The following is a 17,937-nucleotide window of genomic DNA, read 5'->3' as shown; positions in this document are numbered from 1 at the left end:
CAAGGTCCCGCAACAGGTCATGCCGTCATTCAATCCAAATCCAAATCCCAATTGCAATTGCAATTCCAGTCCCGATTAAAAGCAGGCAAGGAAAGAAGGAATCCAAAACGCCAGGTCCTTTTGCAGCACACATAGCTTCATCAACGTAAAAGAAAAGAAAAGAACAAACCAAACCAAAGCCATATCCATGCTCTATATACCTGAATCAGGGACCAGACGAAACTGGAAACCCCTCACTCCGAAAAAGAAAAATAAATATCCGAGAACAAAACGCTGCACAATATTCAAAGTCGACAAAAGTCTCAGGCTCAACGAATCATGAAAGGAAGATGAGAAAAGGTATGGCGAATAAAGGAAGGAAAGAGGATGCTACTAGAAAGCATCATCTTAACCAAGTGAAATACCTCCACCCAGAATACTTCCCCAATCCCCACCAACCCAAACCCAATTTCCCATCGAAGGACTAGATCCCGCCTTCGCAGACGCAGCCAACTGGACAAGGCCCTTAAAGACATTATTGACCGTCGACCCTCCACTCGAAGCATCAGCAGTCGTAGAAACCGAAGTCCGACCAACAGGGTTAGTAACACCGTTCAAGCTATCCACCGTATCAATAGCAGGACCACGATTGAAGAAATCCACTAGAATGAAAGTCGGCGCCTTATTCCACTGCTTCTTACACTCTGAAGCCGTGGACCCTAGATTTCCCGTTCCGCCAGAGGCAGCGTTTGTTGTGGCGACGTAGCTGGAATTGGGATACTCGATGCCAATCTCGGAGAGATCTGTTGAGTAGAGGAAGTGGTTCATCAGAGGCAATTTGTTTGATGATGCTAGGGTTGAAGTATCGGTCGAAGGTCTGTTTGCGTCGCAGGAGAAATTCGACGGGGATCGGACGTCGTAGTTGTTTTCCCAGACAAAGTCCCATTCGTTCATGAGGTATGGATAGGAAGGACTTGTTGTCAAGCTTGGTACGAAAACAACGAGACGTTTACCGTCATCGATCATTTCTTGGAGGGTTGGCCAGGAGGTTGGGGCGGAAGTTAAGGATTTTGGTTCGTAGGCGTAGTCCGTGATATTTGCGGCCTTGAATTCGGTGTTTAGGTCTGAGGCTCCGGCGTTATCTGAGTTGACGAGGAGGATCGTGACGACTATTGTTTTTTGTTTGATTCTGATTAGTTTTGGACTTCCCCATTTTCAGCAGATTCAGCAGATCTACTCTGACTATGACGTACCTTCATTCTCATTCTCGTCGAGCCACGTCTTGATATTGCCGAGCCAGTCACTCAATAAGCCGGCATCCTGCAGATTACAGTCGGAGTGGCACAGACGCCATTGTGAATTGCTCTTATGTACTTGCGCAGAAACAAGACGGACACCAGCGCTGAGTTGAGTCGGAGTATCGTAATATCTAGAACAGAGAAGAAAGTTGTTAAAGGCTGGTCAGGAGACAGACAGTGCCGGGGGGGGTTGAACATACTGGTTTGTAGCCAGGGACAAAGAAGATGCAGAGGAGCTCACGAAAGGGCTATCGTGAGCACCCAGATGTGTAATATCGCCATAGGACTTGTCGCAGAGATCGGGCGAGTTATTGCAGGCGGTTGCGCGGACATTCAGCGGTTTAGCGAGAGCTGCGGGGAGCAGCGCCAGCAAGGAAAGAAGTTGCATGCTGTTATTATCTGGATTGTATATCAGACAGGAGGACAATGGATAATGCGATTTAGTTAAGAAGAAACAAATAGGTAGAAGATAGAAGAAAGGGACAAGCGCAATGAATGAGATGGAATGTTGACGGATCTCCAAAGCGGGTCCAGGCCGCGTTGCCGTCTCAACTATTCTTAGATCGACGTGGATCAGCCCAAATCAGCCACGCTTGGCATTGCATCTCGTTGGTGTACATGGCTTCATTTTCTCCATTTAGGCGTGCGTCAGGGTTCTCTCTTACTAAGGGTACAGCGTAACTACACACTGACATAGTACATAGTACGGATTATATGTACATACTGTAGAGTAAAATAGGCAGCACTCGACTGAGAGATGCAGTCGGTCAGCTTTGCCTGATGCAAGGAGTGGACTATCCACTAGTGATATCCTCGCCGCATGGATCTCTGACAGGTGGATACTTGGTACAATCTATGAAGGTAGTTACTTCTAATGGTAATATACATAGTACATATTTAGGCATTTGAATAAGAAGGATTAATGAGTATCAGAAATCATGTGGAGTATTGGTACATTCGTTGTTAATTTAAAGTACTTCGTGGTTTATATACAATTAATATACAAGAAACAACTCTAAGAGTCTGGCCGTCCCTTCGGTGGAAACCGATCGCGTAAATCTCGCCACTCGCGCATTTGACGCAATGCTCGACTATCGCCTTCTCTCGCCTTTTCGCGCAATTCCGCGATTTCAGACCGTGAAAGAACCACCCCAGAAGCACGGCGACGACTGCTCTCAGTACGCGAGGGATTAGCCAGCCATCGAGGCTGTGTTTGTTCCATCTCATTGAACATGGGTTCGCCCCAGGCGCAATTTAGATTCGTCACCACCTCTTGTAAAGTGAATGGGCATAATCGCCGTAATGTTCGATTTACCGGCTTTGCGGACGGGGTATAGGTGCTGAATAGTACGGCGAGCCGATGCCGAGTTGCCTTTCGGACCCAGCTTGCGTTGACTTGCAGGCCGGCGTCGCGTAGCTCGCGGAGGAGAACAATTCCTCGTACCCAGAGAATGTAATTATTGCCCGTCTTATGGCATTTGTAAACATGCTTGTCGTTACCCACAAGATGTTCCTGGATTCGGGGTCGAAATCCCCAAGTGACGATGGCTGCTTGCATGCGTTCGGTAAAGATTTGACTGAGGATTCGGCCGTCTCGTCCCGAGGGTTGCAATTTGGAGTATATTAATGATGGCTTTGCGCCAGGGGTGAATGAGTATTGTTGGACCAACCAATGACACATTTCATAAAGGTCATCCCAGTCATCATTCATGCCTAATCGTTTCAGCAACTCAACCCAAAAGGCCGCACTGACATAGCTCCCGGCGGGCACCACTCGTTGCAGAACTCGAAAGACAAACATAACCTCCTCCTTCGCCGAGAGATGTTTACCCGGGGAAGGGGCCTTCGTCACTTGTCGGGCTGTCAACACCTTCTCGGCGAGGAAGTCCACGCTCTCTTCACTGAGCTTCTGGCCATGGATAGCAACCTCGTCCACTACTCGAGAAGCAGCATCATATTCTCCAACTGCAATGTGTTTGCGGAACTGTATATCCCACAAGCCCGGTGAGTCTGGGAGGAGTTCTGTGAGAACAGCTTGTGCCAGGTTATACTGGCGCCAGTCCTGAGTCATATAGTGCGATATCAAGAACGTTTCTTGGAGCTTGGCGTCCGCTAGAACATCGGGATGCTGGTCACTGTGCAATAAATCAGAGAGCAAGATGTCACGGTTCTGCCTAGCAAGTTTTTCAACGAGTCGTAGAAAGACAGAGTCCTCTATCACGATTCCGGATTTCCGAATCATATCAATCCTATCAAGGATGTCCTTGCTGCCGTTTGCCCGAAGGGTCACTTCGCGAAGAGTCCGCGGACCAATTGCCGACACACCCAGTATTTTGAGAGCACCAATGACCCATTCAAGATTGAAGGGCGGCGTGGAAATCAATTTCGCCCCGATGTCGTCGTTGTACCTTTTTCCTGTCACCTTGGCTTTGTGGCCTCCTTTGTCGGCCATGCCTGCTTCAAGGCCGACGTTATCAAAATCTCTTGATTTGGCGTAATCTCGAATTGCATTATATTCATCCGCACTTCCATACCTTTTGACGTATTCCAAAAGATCAAGTATCTCCTCTACTGCTCGTGGATGGTCATCGTGTTTGATCAGAAAATTATGCATTCTCAGCGCATGTTCCCCGTAGCCATGCTGCATCAAAGCCGAGATCACTGGTGCGTATATGCGATGGCCGGGTGCGGTCCGACACATTTCTTTGAAAGCTTTGAGTCCGAGGGTAATTGTCCGCCGCTGAGCCGCCACCAGATTCACAGGTTCCGGAGAGACAGGTATGCATGCTGGATGAAAGGCCGGATTAATCACGCGCGAGAGATGATTAGGTTGGGCTATCCCTGATTTTTGCAACCATCGATGTAATGCGGTCGCCTGTCTAGTCTTCCCTCGATCCAGTAGACCACCAACCACGCTCTCATAGAGGCGTGGCCAGCTTACTCCTTCATTTTGATGGAGGTCAATCGCATATTGAACCACATCTGCCAGATATATTTCGCGCCTGAGTCCAAGTTCCACGAAGCTTTTCCAGAAGAAATCTGCGCGATCTCCGATGACGGGGAGGTAAACCCCTTGTATGCGGACCGTTAATCCCTCCCAAATATCCTGTGTGCCTTGATCTCCATAGTGTCTTTGTCGGTGCCGAAGAAGTTCTTCCCAAAGCTCAAAATTGGCTGAGTGTTGCGGTTGGTCAACTAACCGCGTCCCGAAGTCATGGGTGTGTCCAAGGTTAGACTCGAACTCTAGTCGGTCAGGATTTAATCTCAGAGTGCTCAAAGAGGCCTTATTTATTGTCGTGTTTCCAGTGTCGGGTTCGTGGGAGTGTGGCGGGATTGTCATATCAGTTGCTGTCTGTGTTTCAATGTCATGAATAGGAAAGTTCAAAGGCCGTTTGTCCTCCGCTGTGCGCCTTCGTGGCCAGAGTTTTCTTTCGACAGAGCGATCTCCAGTATCACTTGTAGTCGAACTATGCCTCACGCATCTTGATTGACAGCGCAGGCGCGTGTAATCAACCCCAAATTGTTCGATCCCAATAGAGGTCGCGGCGAGGGCATCGAGGATCGAGACGGCGGAAGGCCTCTTCAACAGTCGAAGAAGAGCCGGTCGCATGGGTTGGGCAGGGGAGGATGGCAACCGGCGTCGACCATCGCTGGAGTAGGGAGAATCGAAACGGAAACCAACGCAAAAAGCACTGAACAGCGACGAGCAACAAATAATTGCAAGCTCAATTCAGGCCGCGGTGATTGGATGACGCTTTGCCTTTTTCGGTGCTTAGTCACTGCGGAAGAAAGAGGGAAGTCAGGTGACCCGAGCTCGCCAACCACGACATCGTGCCATTGCCCTTCGATCCTCCCACCCCAAATTCTCCCAACTCACCCCCCCTCCAACCGCCAAAATGTTCCGCACTGCGCCTCGTCTGGCCGGGTACGTCTCCCTCGATATTTGCTTCCATGAACGCGATTGCTGCTGCGCCCGTGTCTCCTTCTCCGGGTGACCGAAACTCGTGATGCAATCCTCTCAAGAGTACCGCAATCGGTCAATTGCAATTGGCTGCGCTGCGGACTTGAAATCCATATTCACCAGAGTTATGGAGAAGCTTTGCTAACTGGTGCGACTTGTCTTCAGTTTCGTGTTCCGCGAGAACCGTGTCCCCTACTACCAGCGTCTGTTCCAGAACCACGACGGCAAGCGTCAGTGGTGGAAGGTTAGTTTTTGAAATCAAGCACCGTTCGGCTCGACAATTTGCAGTATATTAACATACTGTTTGCTTCCTCCAGACCCCCCCGTTCCGGCTACGTCATGTACCCCTACCTGATCTCCGTCTACGGCCTCGGTGCTGGTGAGTGATATGGCTCCAATTGGGTACTTTAACTGGCAGCCTACTGACACTGATTCTAGCCACCACCTACGCCATGTGCCGCATGGTCTTCGTGAGTCAATCCCTCGTCTTTCCACCGACTCATCTACACTAGCCCTCGCTGGCGGAGCTTTTTAACCCTGTTACTGACTGACTCTTCAATAGGGCCACAAGACTTGGTTCGGTGAGAAATAGATGATTAAATCATCAATTTCCTCTACTGCGGAAGATACAGTTTGTTTGGATGGCGGTGTATTTCTACTCCGGTGATGGAATAGACGGTTTTTAAGGCACACCGATGATTTGGGGCTGTACATATACCAACTCAAGCGCCAATTCCAGATTTGTTGCCTCAAATAACTCTCTCTGGACTGTAAATTTATCTTTATGGCCGTAGAATAACTCTGCTCGGGGTTTTTGTTAGCCTCTTCTATATGATTATATGTGACCTTATTATGTGAGTAATGTAATTGGCCCGGTTTTTACAAGGATAGGGTACTATATGGAGCGATAAAAGGGTATCGCTATCACGTAACAAGCCCGGCTAACACAATTGGTCAGTGTGTCAGACTTTTAATCTGAAAGTTCTGGGTTCGAGTCCCAGGTCGGGCGGGTTTCTTTTTTTCTTTCCTTTTATTTTTTTACATATACGTGACCACTATTTTGCGGCTTTAGAACAATCCCTTTCTAAATGAATCTCTTTTGTTTCTCTTGAAACGTTTAAGAAGGCCAGAATGCAAATCGAGAGAGATGTAAACAGCACATCCATATATGGTCGCAGCAACGTGAACCAGAGATAAGCTATGAGACATGACAACCATCTACTATACTTCATCATCACGTCTTGTATATGCTGGTTTTCACGGGTCCATGTGTCGGAGTCGGTCCTATACTATTATTTGAAGCTATTAATATACCGTATATTCTAGTATTTTTGTGACTCGTAAACCCTCCTCTGGTGCCAGAGAAGGGTTTGCACGGTTGACTTTTTTCATGTCATCGCTATATACGGATATATATACTGTAGTCAGTGGTGTCTGGTGACGCCATCACTAACACCTAGACACCTGCAAGATTCCCTCATAACTAGTCTTCCAAACCAGAAGTCAACTCCTCACCTGTACAGGTCATTGAAAGTTAGTAACTCTAGTTGAAGCCAAAATCGTAGATAATCTATTCTCGCAGCCAAAAGGGCAATCCCATCCAGCACCACTGTGATTAGTCATATACATAACTGTCTCGGCAACTTCAGTTCGACTTCTTGAAACAAAATTTAAATTTCCACGATTCAGTCAGATCAGGTATGGTGGAGTATCAAGCCTAATTTTGCTTTGGAAATTAATTGATACTTTCTCCGAGATCATTATTGCCCTCTTATCCACTGGGAGGTTGCTGCAAGCAAAGCACATCAATAAACAAAGCATCCAGGCTCTATGACCACGCAAGACCCAGGATTATGCCCTGCGACACTTGACAAAGAGCCCTTTTGAAATGGACCAGGCCGACCCCACATACCCAGAAAGACCAGCCAAACGCGTGAGGCAGGCCTGTGAGCCATGCAGGTAAGAGCATGAATCATTCTCGGGTGAATTATACGTGGCTCACGAAAAGCCCAGACGCAAGAAAGCTAAATGTCCCGGCGAACAGCCCGTTTGCTCCCTGTGTACTAGACTCAGGCAGCAATGCGTGTATGCGGAAGAAAGGCGTCGACCACCTCCAGAAGAAGCCCCGCGGAATAATGGAATGGCCCTGTCATCGTCACATTCACTGGTATGTCCATTGAATCTCAGATGCATGGGTAATGTCTAACAAACCACTAGGAAGATAGACTGAAGAGTTTAGAGGGGAAGTTAGGGGCTGTCCTTGACCATCTTGGGTATGGAAATCCTCATCTACAAGTGGTGACGTGTCATGGCTAATAAGTTACGTTATCAGCTCCAATTCAAGAAATGAGTCCTCAGAGACCCTTGTCCCCGCCATGGGATCCTCTGTAGCAAGTTTCTCAACTATATTGCCGCCCTGGGACGAAATATTGCCTATCGCAGAGCTGTATATGTTGTACTGCGATTCTCAACCGCTGCCTCTATTCCATCGAAGCAGCTTTTTGGCAAGTCTCCCGACGCGAGATGTCGAGATCATTTATGCCGTCTTATCTCTTAGTATAAGATTTTCGGATAAGTATCACAGTAGCGGGGATCTAAACGAGCAAGTCAATGGCTATGCGGAGGTAGCGCGCGGACTTGTGATGAAGCGCGTGTCGGAAGGGCCTGTCGAGATATCAACACTTCAGTGCCTGTGTCTTTTGAGCTTGGTCGATTTCACCAGTAAGGTCTTGCTTTTGATTGAATCATCGAAATGAATTGACACCATGATAGATGGAAACACCCATCGCTCGAGTATCCACAGCAGTCTTGCCATGAACATGGCTCAGTGCGCCAATCTTGGCGTGGAAGCCCGTCCTTCTGCGGATCCAATTGTCCGAGAAGAACGTCGACGCTGCTTCTGGAGTATATGCTTGCTGAAGCGTCTTCACGGTGGCGAATTTTCAATCCTTGATTTCCCAGATGTGAGCGGCCCACCATATCCTCATAGTCCGTCAAGGCCTCCAAGAATTATGTCTCCGGTACTGTCAAATTCGGGGACTCGAAGGAGTACAATCCAAGACCAGGGCATAAACGCATATGTTATAATGCTTAGTGAGGCTTTTGCGAGGACTGCGAGATATGTACAGCTTCGAGGAAGACCAGACAATGTTCCGCCATGGTCCCCTGACTCCGAGTACTCAAAAATCCTTGCCATCCAAATGGAAATGGAAACCCGTATGCCTCTCACTCATCGGTACAAAACCGCAAATCTCGGCGACAGATCCCTTGAAGAGCTTCAAGCACACCGAGAGTACTGGGGACCCTGGTTCCTCAACCAGTTCATGTACCACACCATCCTATGCCTGTTGAACCACCCTCTGTTACTCTCCCTGAGCCTACGCACATTCCGGAGCACCATTCCGGAAATCTTTCTTCAACACACATCCGACTTAATCTCTTCGCACACAACTTGGATCATCCACTTCATCAACTATTTTGAAGAAAAGTCATTATTGGTATCAGACCCATTACTAGGCTACAGTGCCGCAGTGGTAGCAACCATCGAACTCCAGCTCAGTTTCACCGATAACTCTGCAATCCGCGAACAAAAACGTGAAAGGTTCTCCAAATGTGTACAATTCGTTCAGAAAATTGGACAGAAATGGCCACACATGGCCCGTCTAGCCCGTCGACTCCAACACCTTGAAGACGCCGTCTCGGCCACCTACCAACCAGACCCCGACACACAAAATCAAAGCCTTCTGATCGACCTATCTCGCTTCTGGGAAATTCTAGAATACTCGTCGAATAACGATATCGACTCAGCCCGTCGCTTATTTGGCGACTCCCTTTGTACAGGTCCACCGCCTGTAGCCGCCGAAGTCTCGCAGACATCGCCTCTTCCCGCACCGAGCCGATTGAATGCGTCAGATGAGCATTCGTCTGGGGTGAGGCATCAAAGCTTTGGTACGAATACGGAATTCGCCGGGGCGCAGGATTACTCTACGAGCGGGCTAGTCTCGCCACAACAACTGACTTTTTCGAATGATGACTTCTCAATTCTGGCGACGAATTTCTTTTCTCAGGGACAAGAGTTTCTCAGGAGTGGAGAAAATTGGGATTCTGTTGGGAATTTCTGATCCTTTTAAAAAAAAATCCACACATCGTGTCGCTTGTGTTTAAGGAACGAAGGGCGGCGCTAGAGAGGTCTTATTTTTTTACGACAATTTCAGTGAAGGAATTCAATCTGGAGATGAAGTGTTGCTAAGTCTCGTATTGATAGCTTACTTCAGGCAATCAACACTATGTAGAATAAATGCGAATCCCTAAAAGAATCCGAAAAGAAATAAAAGCCCTCCCAATCCCTTTCTATATCCAACCGATTCAACTCATAATTTTAGTCTCACGAAGAAAGAGCCCCCTTGAAAACCTGGACAAATTGCCAGACTTCAGAGAAAGTGTTATACAGTGGCACAGGCGCAACTCGGACAACATCTGGCTCACGCTTATCACAAATAATTCCTGCATTCTGCAAACTATCTGCAACATTATGCAGAAGACCCGGTTTGAGTAGCAAACTCAGTTGTGCGCCACGAGCATGAGGGTCAGATGGGGTGATAATCTTGAATTGACGGTCCTCATCAGTACTATCGCTCAAAAGAAGGAACTCCAGATAAGCGGTTAGATGGAAAGACTTTTGGCGTAAGTCCTTCATGGAAGTCTTTTCGAAGACTGAAAGGGCTGCGCAGAGGGTTGTCAGATCAATCACCGAGGGGTTCGATAGAACCCAGCCACCAGCACCTGGGATAGGTTTGAATTCTATAGAGGCAGATTAGTATCCAGTGCATAAATTCATATGAACAGGGATTCCCTCGACAGGGTGAAAATTGCGTAAATTAGCAGGAGGTATATGGAAGACTCACTATTATCCATCTTGAACCGCACTGAGCGATCACCACCATACCAACCCGTCAACCGATGACGGAACTTGGGTGAATCTTCTCCCTCCGAATAATCTACTTGTCCATGACGTTCATGCACGAAAAGACCGCCCATCGCACCTGGCCCAGCATTTCCGTACTTATAGGTACACCAAGCAGCAAAGTCAACGTTCCAATCATGTAGTTTGATTTCAACGTTTCCGTACGCATGGGCAAGATCCCAGCCCACGATCAGCCCGCGCTCTTGCGCATATTTAGTGATGCGAGGAATATCAAAAAGCTGACCAGTGTAATACTGAATCCCCGGCAAAAGAATCACAGCGGCATCATCGACATGCTGATCGATGACAGAAAGGATTTTCTCCGTCGGAATTTCATAGGTACCCTCATCTGGGCCGATCAAAACCATATTATCCTTGGAGTCAAGGCCGTGCCAGGCGATATGAGACTCGATTGCGTACTATGAAGTTTTCGTCAGTTCTGGGATCTTTATTTGCTCGGGTTCCTCCAATCGTGTGTGCTAAATGCAGACTGCATGCACTTACATGATCACTCGGGAAAGCCTTCCAATCCATGAGGATCTTCCGTCGTGTCTCTGTTGGTCGGTAGAAAGAAGCCAGCAATAAATGCAGATTCATCGTCAAAGTGCCCATAGCGGCGACTTCATCCGGGGCAGCCCCGACGATCTTGCTCATCGAGGCCGCCGCTTGCTCAGAAAGAACTTGCCACTGTGACAGTGGAGAGCCCTCTAGATCAGTAAAGTGACCGCAGACACCGATCCCGGACCATGTATCCAGCTGAGCTTCCATGTATTTTGCGACAGCCTTGGGCTGAATGCCCAAGGAGTTACCGCAGAAGTAAATACTCGGCTCATTGGAAAGGCCTGTAAAGCATCAGCATCTAGCACGGAGTAACGAAGTAACGAGAATGAGCACAGCACGGAAAAACATTTTATTTAATTGTTCTCAGCATGTGTGTTCCACTGGTGCTTTTTTTCTTCTTTACTCTTTAAGGATGGCTTACCAGGTTTGGCCAGTTTCTTGCTGGCAAGGTTAGCCTTGGAAGGAATGATAAATTCATCCCGCAGTGCCCGTAGCGGATCTGATTTATCCAGAGAGATCGCGTACTCCTTGGATGTGGCCTCAGCGGGGAAACTGGGCTTGGGCGATTTGACCCCGTTGGTAGTGCCGTTGGTACCGTTCATGCTGGGACTGGGACGACAAGGGACGTACAGGAGATGAGATAAGTTGAAGGTAGGACAAATAACAGGGGGTCACAAGGGGGAACACGGGAGGTAGTTGGTTACGTCTGGAATCCTTACCACTTTATACCATCCACCGGAGCTTCCTTTTTCTTCTCTTCCTTTTTTTTTTTATAAATCGTTTCTCTTTTCTCGCGGGGAAAGTTGCAGCCGGATGCGATATCCGCTTCCGCTTCCAGGTTCCGGTCCCACTTTTCCCCGCGAGAAAAGAAAAGAATGTGTTGAATTGAAGCTGTTAGATTAGATAACAATATGAATATAACTACAGTTGAAATGATTATTGGGCATGATGATAAACCTATGCAAAAGTCATTTCTGTTGTAGTGGGTGAGTTTTCAAACCCACCAAGTTGGTTACCCTGCTTACACATGTAGTGCAGATGCAAGACATCTTCGGATAGGTTGGCTGCACGTCGTGCAGTGACCCAAAGCACACTTGCATACTATTACACTCGATTAACAAAAAGTGAGCAACAAAATGAATACAAATTAAATCGAAATGTATCAACCATAGAACTGTAGTAGCTCTGGAATTGACGAAAATGCCAGTTGGAGTGACCTCACCAACCAACCCGGATGGCGGATAGAGATCCGGCTTGATTCCGGGTTTCATACATAGCAACACGTTGATGGGCCGATGCCACCCGGCCTGGATGGGGTCCGTCCAATATTCAATTCCGTTATACTCGCCTATTTCAAGCTGGAAATGCTCTGTATATACACCGTCTTTCATTTATCTTGTCGTTCGTCCCAAAAGTACTCCTGGCCTGGACACGTTGAACAAGCGTTGAACAACAGCTCGGCTATACTCCATCAACTATCTTCCTGACTACTATACCCCTAGAAAAAAAAAACATTTCGCCATGATTCAATCTCCGGAGATTAACCTGGAAGATTATGCCATCTCTCCGGATCATGGCTTTCTTCCAAGGGGACTTCCTCTTCAACAGCTTCCTTCCTCTTATTATGCACCCTGGGAAAATCTTGCCGCACAACTCCCATCTCTTATCCAGACCGGCCAGATAAGACCATTAGTCGAGAACTTGCCGGTTCTAAAGACATCATTGTTAGAATCTGAACCAGAATGGCGCCGTGCATATAGCGTGCTAGGGCTCATAACCCATGCTTATATCTGGGGCGGCGAGAAACCCCAAGACGTAAGTAAAATCACACCACCCGTTCAACCATTCAAACTATCGTTTTCTGGAACTTGAATATTAATGAACAGATAAGATTCTACCTCCCTGTATCTCAGTCCCTTTACTTGAGATTTCCTCCCATCTGGGTTTACCTCCTTGTGCAACCTATGCAGCCATCACTTTGTGGAACTATACAACAGTCCCGGAAGCGGATATCACAGAACCAGACAATCTCTCTCTTCTGACCTCGTTTACCGGCACTAAAGATGAAGAGTGGTTCATCGTGATATCCGTTGCTATCGAGGCAAAGGGGGCCCGAGTCCTTCCGTTGATGTTAGATGCGATTGCAGCGGCCACAGTCAATGACTCCGCGCGTCTTACAGCACTACTCTGGCGATTCACTGATATCCTGGAAGATCTCAACTCGACCCTTCGGAGGATGTACGAGAAGAATAAGCCGGAGGTATTCTTCCACCAACTTCGCCCGTTCCTTGCCGGAAGTAAGAACATGACCGCTGCTGGTCTTCCCTATGGCGTATTCTATGATGTTGGCCAGGGACAGGGCGAATGGCATCAATATAGCGGGGGCAGTAATGCTCAAAGCTCATTGATTCAAACTTTTGATATCTTCCTCGGTGTCAACCATGCTTCTACGGGGGATATCAAGCCTGCAGGTACAGGATATATTCAGGTAAGCGAGCCACGTCTGGGTGCATTCTCCATATCAACCACCAGCCACCATCATCTAGTAGGAGTGATCTCCCACTAACAATGATTTGATTTAGGAAATGCGAAAATACATGCCCGCACCACACAGAGAATTCCTCAAAGCCCTCTCCACCCTCTCAAATATTCGCGATTATGTTCTTTCCTCTCCAACTGAACAAGCCCTAAAAGAGTCCTATAATGCCGCAGTGCTTTCATTAAGTTCTTTCCGAGACACGCACATCCAAATCGTCTCGCGATACATTATCAAACCCGCAAGAAGCCATCCGCCAGTGATACATAATAATGAGAGGGTAAATCTCGCTACGGCTACTTCGCAGATGAAAGGGTTGGATGATAAGAATCCTACTGGGCTTTATGGCACGGGTGGAACGAGTTTGATCCCGTTTTTGAAGCAGACAAGAGATGATACTAAGGCTGCAACTTGCTAGACATGATTGCTTGGGTTTGCTTTTTACATGCTCGACATCCGCGGATAGTATGTAGATTTTATCTGATAACTTAATGACTTGAAGTAGAATTCCTTTTTCTTGACGGTGATTGAGCTTGACGTCATAGTACATAGTAGCCAGTAACTATTCATCAGTATATGTGTGATCCTCTTCTGTCAACGAGGATGAATAATAAATAAGCGGAAAAATTTACTAGCTATCTAGGTATGTAATTTAACTAAGAGACTTCAGGTTTGGATGAGTTGAAATGATCATTATTCCATCGTTGCTTGGGATTGTACTAGTGCTGCGTATAGTGATATGCATTTAACTACTAGTGACTTCAAAGGTCGAGACATTAAAAGCACAAGTCAGCTCTCTCCTTGGACCTATCATTTCAGAGCCATCTCACTATGGCCGGCCTTTTCATATACTACTATACTTAAAATATCAACCGGAAGAATTCTTGTCTTCAAACACCGAGTCATTGTGGATCCGGTCTTCAAGGTTTGTGGGGATGGCGTCTTCCAGTGGCAGTCGTAGCCATTCTAAACCAAACACCGAATACCAACTCCGGAAACCCTAAAAAACCTTACTCTGATGTCTTATTCTTCCCTTGTTCACTTGTGGATGCTCGAATGCTTTCATTTGGTGTCTATTTCAATTCTTATAGAAAAGTAGTTATCTCGCCTCGTCAGTCATGTCTCATATCCAAAGATGCAAAGTAAACATCATGATAGTCCAACCCAGGAAAGATGGTCATGAGTTGGTTCCAAAAAAAGAAAAAGAAAAAGAAAAAGTTAAGTACAATCAACGCCTTTGCCCCCAGGGCTAATACATTCTCGCTATTCAATGCCCCTGAGCTCCAACCCCCAGAATATTGCCGAAAGACACCCACAAAATAAGCGATGCACCACAGACTAGAAATCCAAATGAAAGCACAATGATAAAATGAAAACCAATGTAGAAACTTTCCACCAAACTATCGCTGAATAGATCAAATGTAAATTTGAAGGAATGAGGCAAAAAAAAAAAAGAAAAACCGATTGCGTAGTTTCAATATCACCACCTCTTCCTACCCTTCCCTTTCCCTTTCCCTCTCGTCTTCAATTCCACAAACCCAAGTTCCTTCAACCCCTCTGCTAGAATCGACGAATCTCTCATCCCAGGAAAATCCTTCGCAGGATAGACTCGGAACGGATCAGACCACGCCTCCGCAAGAATAGGCATTGACTGACCCGTATCCTCAACAGAGCCCCAATTCATAAGACGAAATTGTAACCGATACAACCCGGCCGAGCGAATGGATAGATCTGCGAAAATAAAGAAAGTCGCAGGCTGATGGAGTTTCGATGCATTGCGGAGATTCTCCGGTTGAGAGAGACCCGGGGAAGAAGCTTGGTGGGTGTTATCGAAGGATGGATGTGTAGGTGCGGAATTAGGATCTGGATCTGCGTCTACGAAAAATGGAGACATGAATGCTTTTCCGGAGAGAAGTGGTGTTGAGAACGTATCGTCTGCACGGGCAACGCCGTCACCTTCTCCTTCTGGAGGTTGGTCTTCGTTGGCGGTATTTGGTTGGTAAGGCGGGACATCTGAGACGGGGAAAAGAAGACAGCCTACCGTGAACCGGGGGTCTTCGAGAATATCTCTGTCCTCTTGAGATTCGGGGTCAAAGTCTGTGAGGAGGATTTGGACGATTGGGGGTGGATCGACGGGGCGACGGTCTCGATCTCCTGCACCGCAAGCTCGGGCTGCTATCGGCTGTTGGCGAACGTGAAGGTGGTAGCGGGATTGTGTGGAGGGTCGGCGGGTTGATGGTGGCGGTGGGGATGATGATTCGGGCTCGTGGTGTAGAAGTTTGTCGAAGCCGTGAGGCATGCTGTAGCCCGGATTTCTGGGCTTGCTGCTTGGTTCTTGCGGGGTATTTGTTGGTTTGGGATATGATATTGGGCTTTTTTCAAAATGCACAGGGCTCGAAATATTGGTAGAGGTATTGCTATACCTAGAGTAGTTCGTTTTGGCAGTGTTAGAGCACATTTTCTTGAATCGATCGTTCACCCGGTAAAACATGATATGTCGTCCCGTCAATTCTGAACTCAATAGGAACAGTTTGATACCTCAAGGACGCCGCACAAGGATGGCTGGACTGACAAATAAGGCGGTTGAATCGAGAGAGAGAGAAGAGAGAGAGAAAGAAATGAAAAGAAAGGGACTTTACTGAGACTCCTGGTCGAATGTCCGCATTTGCTGAGTAGCATATTCACGGCCATGGCTGAACATCGGATTTGATCTCTCTTCATACGGAACGGGATATGCCCGAGGATCTATCACAGGGCCATGAGGATGCACTCGTAAAGGCAGCGTGTGTGGTATAGTAGTATCATGATTCACGTATCCATTGTCAGAAGAGAGGATATATCTCGGGTCTGCAATCGCCCCCGGTAAACTTCCTAATGAAGGTAGTCGTGGCGGCGGTGGTGTCGTCAATATTTGACGTTGATAACAACCAGCATTCGGAGCGACGGCCTGTCGAGGCTCATGGTGTATATAGGGCTCATAGATCATCCTAGACATATCGGATCGGGATCGAGGGTTATAGGCCCTGTTATCGGGGTGAGGGTGCCCACATTGCTGAGACGGAGTCCCTGACATCTATCCTATATCGCGCAGGCGCCGTTGATGCGGGCCGTTGCGTTGATTTTAAAGTCGTGCCGTCTTGGAACGGTGGGCTTAGCACGGGAGGCATTGAACGGACAGCGAGCGGTCAGATAAGTCACGACCGCGTCGGAGCGGAGTCGATGTCTCAAATATAGATCTGCGGCTTGTTCTTGACTTGATATAATAGGGATGGGGCCACGGTGGAGATGGGAACGTGAAAGGTTCGTTGCATATCCTGGATCTGCTCGGTTTACGGTCAAAATATCTGACAAACCGCAGAATGCAGATCCGGATGGATTTTTTTTTTCTCTTCTTTTTTTGCCTTTTTTTTCCCCTTTCCTGTTCGAGATACCCCTTCTTTCTATTCCCTCGAAGGAAAAAGTGGAATTGGAAATGGTACTGAAGGAATTGAAGGATCAGGAGATGTTGCAGCTTTCCATCGAAATGTTGACGCACCGGATTTTCCCCTCGCCGGTGCACGCAAGACTGAGCCACCCAATCATTCGAGAGAAAGCGTGCAGTAGCGGAGGCTGTGTGGATTCAGTGTCTTCTGTTACTCTTTCTATGTTTTTTTTTTTTTTGTTATTATTATTACTATTATTTTTTTTTTGCTTGTATTCTCAAGTTATTCTATTTTGGAAACGGTTGTGTGATTTGCTGAGTTTCGAGAATTTGATATTATATCACCCCCCCCCTCCAATCCAATCCCAATCTCTCTCGCCCCTGGTGGAGGGCTCTGCCATCAGACAAGCCCCAACGCTACTACTACGATTGGTGTATCAGCTACAAGGCAAGAACCGGGGGGGGGGGAACGGGCCGAGCAGTCAAGTCTCGCCACAGCCACTGTGGAGCGGTAGACCTTGCCAGTGAAGATGAGAGGAGCAAGGGCCTGTGTGTTGCTAAATGTGTTAACTAAATATCGCCTTACAAGGTTGATCCTCGGGCGCCAGTTGCTACCAGGAAAGAATATTTATCGGGGGATAGAGTAAGTGTAAGACGGTCAACAATACATAGTCAACGCGTGTCCAAATTCATCATTCATACATCTTCATGTCACAGTCGAGACCGACTCCACACTGTGGTCTGTGAAAGAGATAAAGGTGGCTTGCTCCTAGTCGCCTGAGCCCCAGCCCATTTGGGGTTGGATTAAGTGTGATGGGAGAGGAGGAGGGGGGGGGGGGGGCAGCAAACGTAGCAAATCCTTTCTTGAAAAGGGTCTTCTTCTTTTACGGAAAAGAGGAAAAAAGAATATTTTCAAATTGTTTGAATTTTTTTTATTTTTATTTTTTCTTTTTTTTCCCACTAGGAGGTGTGTACTGTAGATTTTTTTTCCTTCTCTCTTCCTACTCCAAGAACAAGATGCTCGGTGCAAGCTTGGCTGGCACACAGTGGGTAGCAGCGAGGGGCTCTAGTTGAAAAAAAAAAAAAGCCTAGGCAGGGGATGTCTTGGGTAGTTCTTCCATACTTTGTACATCGCGGCTTGGTACCTAAATTAGAGGACTTGTGGTCCATGGAACGGTAGAACGGTGGGACGGTCCCCAAAGTGCAGAAAAGTTAGAT

The 17,937-nt window shown here is 47.4% G+C and overlaps 8 protein-coding genes across 8 annotated transcripts; 3 read left to right on the top strand and 5 right to left on the bottom strand.

Moving 5' to 3' along the window:
- Positions 1-387: 387 nt before the first annotated feature.
- On the bottom strand, positions 388-1,665 carry N7469_009953 (uncharacterized protein; the record flags this gene model as incomplete). The annotated part of the gene is made up of 3 exons (XM_056648858.1): positions 388-1,148; positions 1,233-1,408; positions 1,478-1,665. 3 exons carry the CDS (start codon positions 1,663-1,665, stop codon positions 388-390), a joined length of 1,125 nt encoding a protein of 374 aa, XP_056495989.1.
- A 627-nt stretch (positions 1,666-2,292) lies between these two features.
- On the bottom strand, positions 2,293-4,887 carry N7469_009952 (uncharacterized protein; the record flags this gene model as incomplete). The annotated part of the gene is made up of 1 exon (XM_056648857.1): positions 2,293-4,887. The coding sequence occupies one exon, from the start codon at positions 4,885-4,887 to the stop codon at positions 2,293-2,295; it is 2,595 nt and encodes an 864-aa protein (XP_056495988.1).
- Positions 4,888-5,173: 286 nt separating this feature from the next.
- N7469_009951 (cytochrome c oxidase subunit 7) lies at positions 5,174-5,830 on the top strand (the record flags this gene model as incomplete). The annotated part of the gene is made up of 5 exons (XM_056648856.1): positions 5,174-5,202; positions 5,404-5,472; positions 5,556-5,617; positions 5,677-5,708; positions 5,801-5,830. The coding sequence occupies 5 exons, from the start codon at positions 5,174-5,176 to the stop codon at positions 5,828-5,830; spliced, it is 222 nt and encodes a 73-aa protein (XP_056495987.1).
- A 1,296-nt stretch (positions 5,831-7,126) lies between these two features.
- Positions 7,127-9,359, top strand: N7469_009950 (uncharacterized protein; the record flags this gene model as incomplete). The annotated part of the gene is made up of 5 exons (XM_056648855.1): positions 7,127-7,197; positions 7,252-7,405; positions 7,456-7,511; positions 7,571-7,959; positions 8,011-9,359. The coding sequence occupies 5 exons, from the start codon at positions 7,127-7,129 to the stop codon at positions 9,357-9,359; spliced, it is 2,019 nt and encodes a 672-aa protein (XP_056495986.1).
- A 263-nt stretch (positions 9,360-9,622) lies between these two features.
- Positions 9,623-11,368, bottom strand: N7469_009949 (kynureninase; the record flags this gene model as incomplete). The annotated part of the gene is made up of 4 exons (XM_056648854.1): positions 11,184-11,368; positions 10,706-11,043; positions 10,143-10,620; positions 9,623-10,038 (listed from the first exon to the last, which is right to left on the bottom strand). Exons 1-4 carry the CDS (start codon positions 11,362-11,364, stop codon positions 9,623-9,625), a joined length of 1,413 nt encoding a protein of 470 aa, XP_056495985.1. The 5' UTR covers positions 11,365-11,368.
- A 915-nt stretch (positions 11,369-12,283) lies between these two features.
- Positions 12,284-13,716, top strand: N7469_009948 (indoleamine 2,3-dioxygenase; the record flags this gene model as incomplete). Its single annotated transcript, XM_056648853.1, has 3 exons — positions 12,284-12,577; positions 12,654-13,250; positions 13,345-13,716. The coding sequence occupies 3 exons, from the start codon at positions 12,284-12,286 to the stop codon at positions 13,714-13,716; spliced, it is 1,263 nt and encodes a 420-aa protein (XP_056495984.1).
- Positions 13,717-14,778: 1,062 nt separating this feature from the next.
- N7469_009947 (velvet factor family protein) lies at positions 14,779-15,597 on the bottom strand (the record flags this gene model as incomplete). Its single annotated transcript, XM_056648852.1, has 1 exon — positions 14,779-15,597. The coding sequence occupies one exon, from the start codon at positions 15,595-15,597 to the stop codon at positions 14,779-14,781; it is 819 nt and encodes a 272-aa protein (XP_056495983.1).
- Positions 15,598-15,933: 336 nt separating this feature from the next.
- N7469_009946 (uncharacterized protein) lies at positions 15,934-16,293 on the bottom strand (the record flags this gene model as incomplete). The annotated part of the gene is made up of 1 exon (XM_056648851.1): positions 15,934-16,293. One exon carries the CDS (start codon positions 16,291-16,293, stop codon positions 15,934-15,936), a length of 360 nt encoding a protein of 119 aa, XP_056495982.1.
- Positions 16,294-17,937: the final 1,644 nt, after the last annotated feature.

This window comes from Penicillium citrinum (genome assembly GCF_028827155.1).
Source record: "Penicillium citrinum strain IBT 23319 chromosome Unknown utg000009l:1.0-4274883.0:1.0-4276374.0, whole genome shotgun sequence".
Lineage (NCBI taxonomy): Eukaryota > Fungi > Ascomycota > Eurotiomycetes > Eurotiales > Aspergillaceae > Penicillium > Penicillium citrinum.
This window is presented reverse-complemented; position numbering and strand designations above follow the sequence as displayed.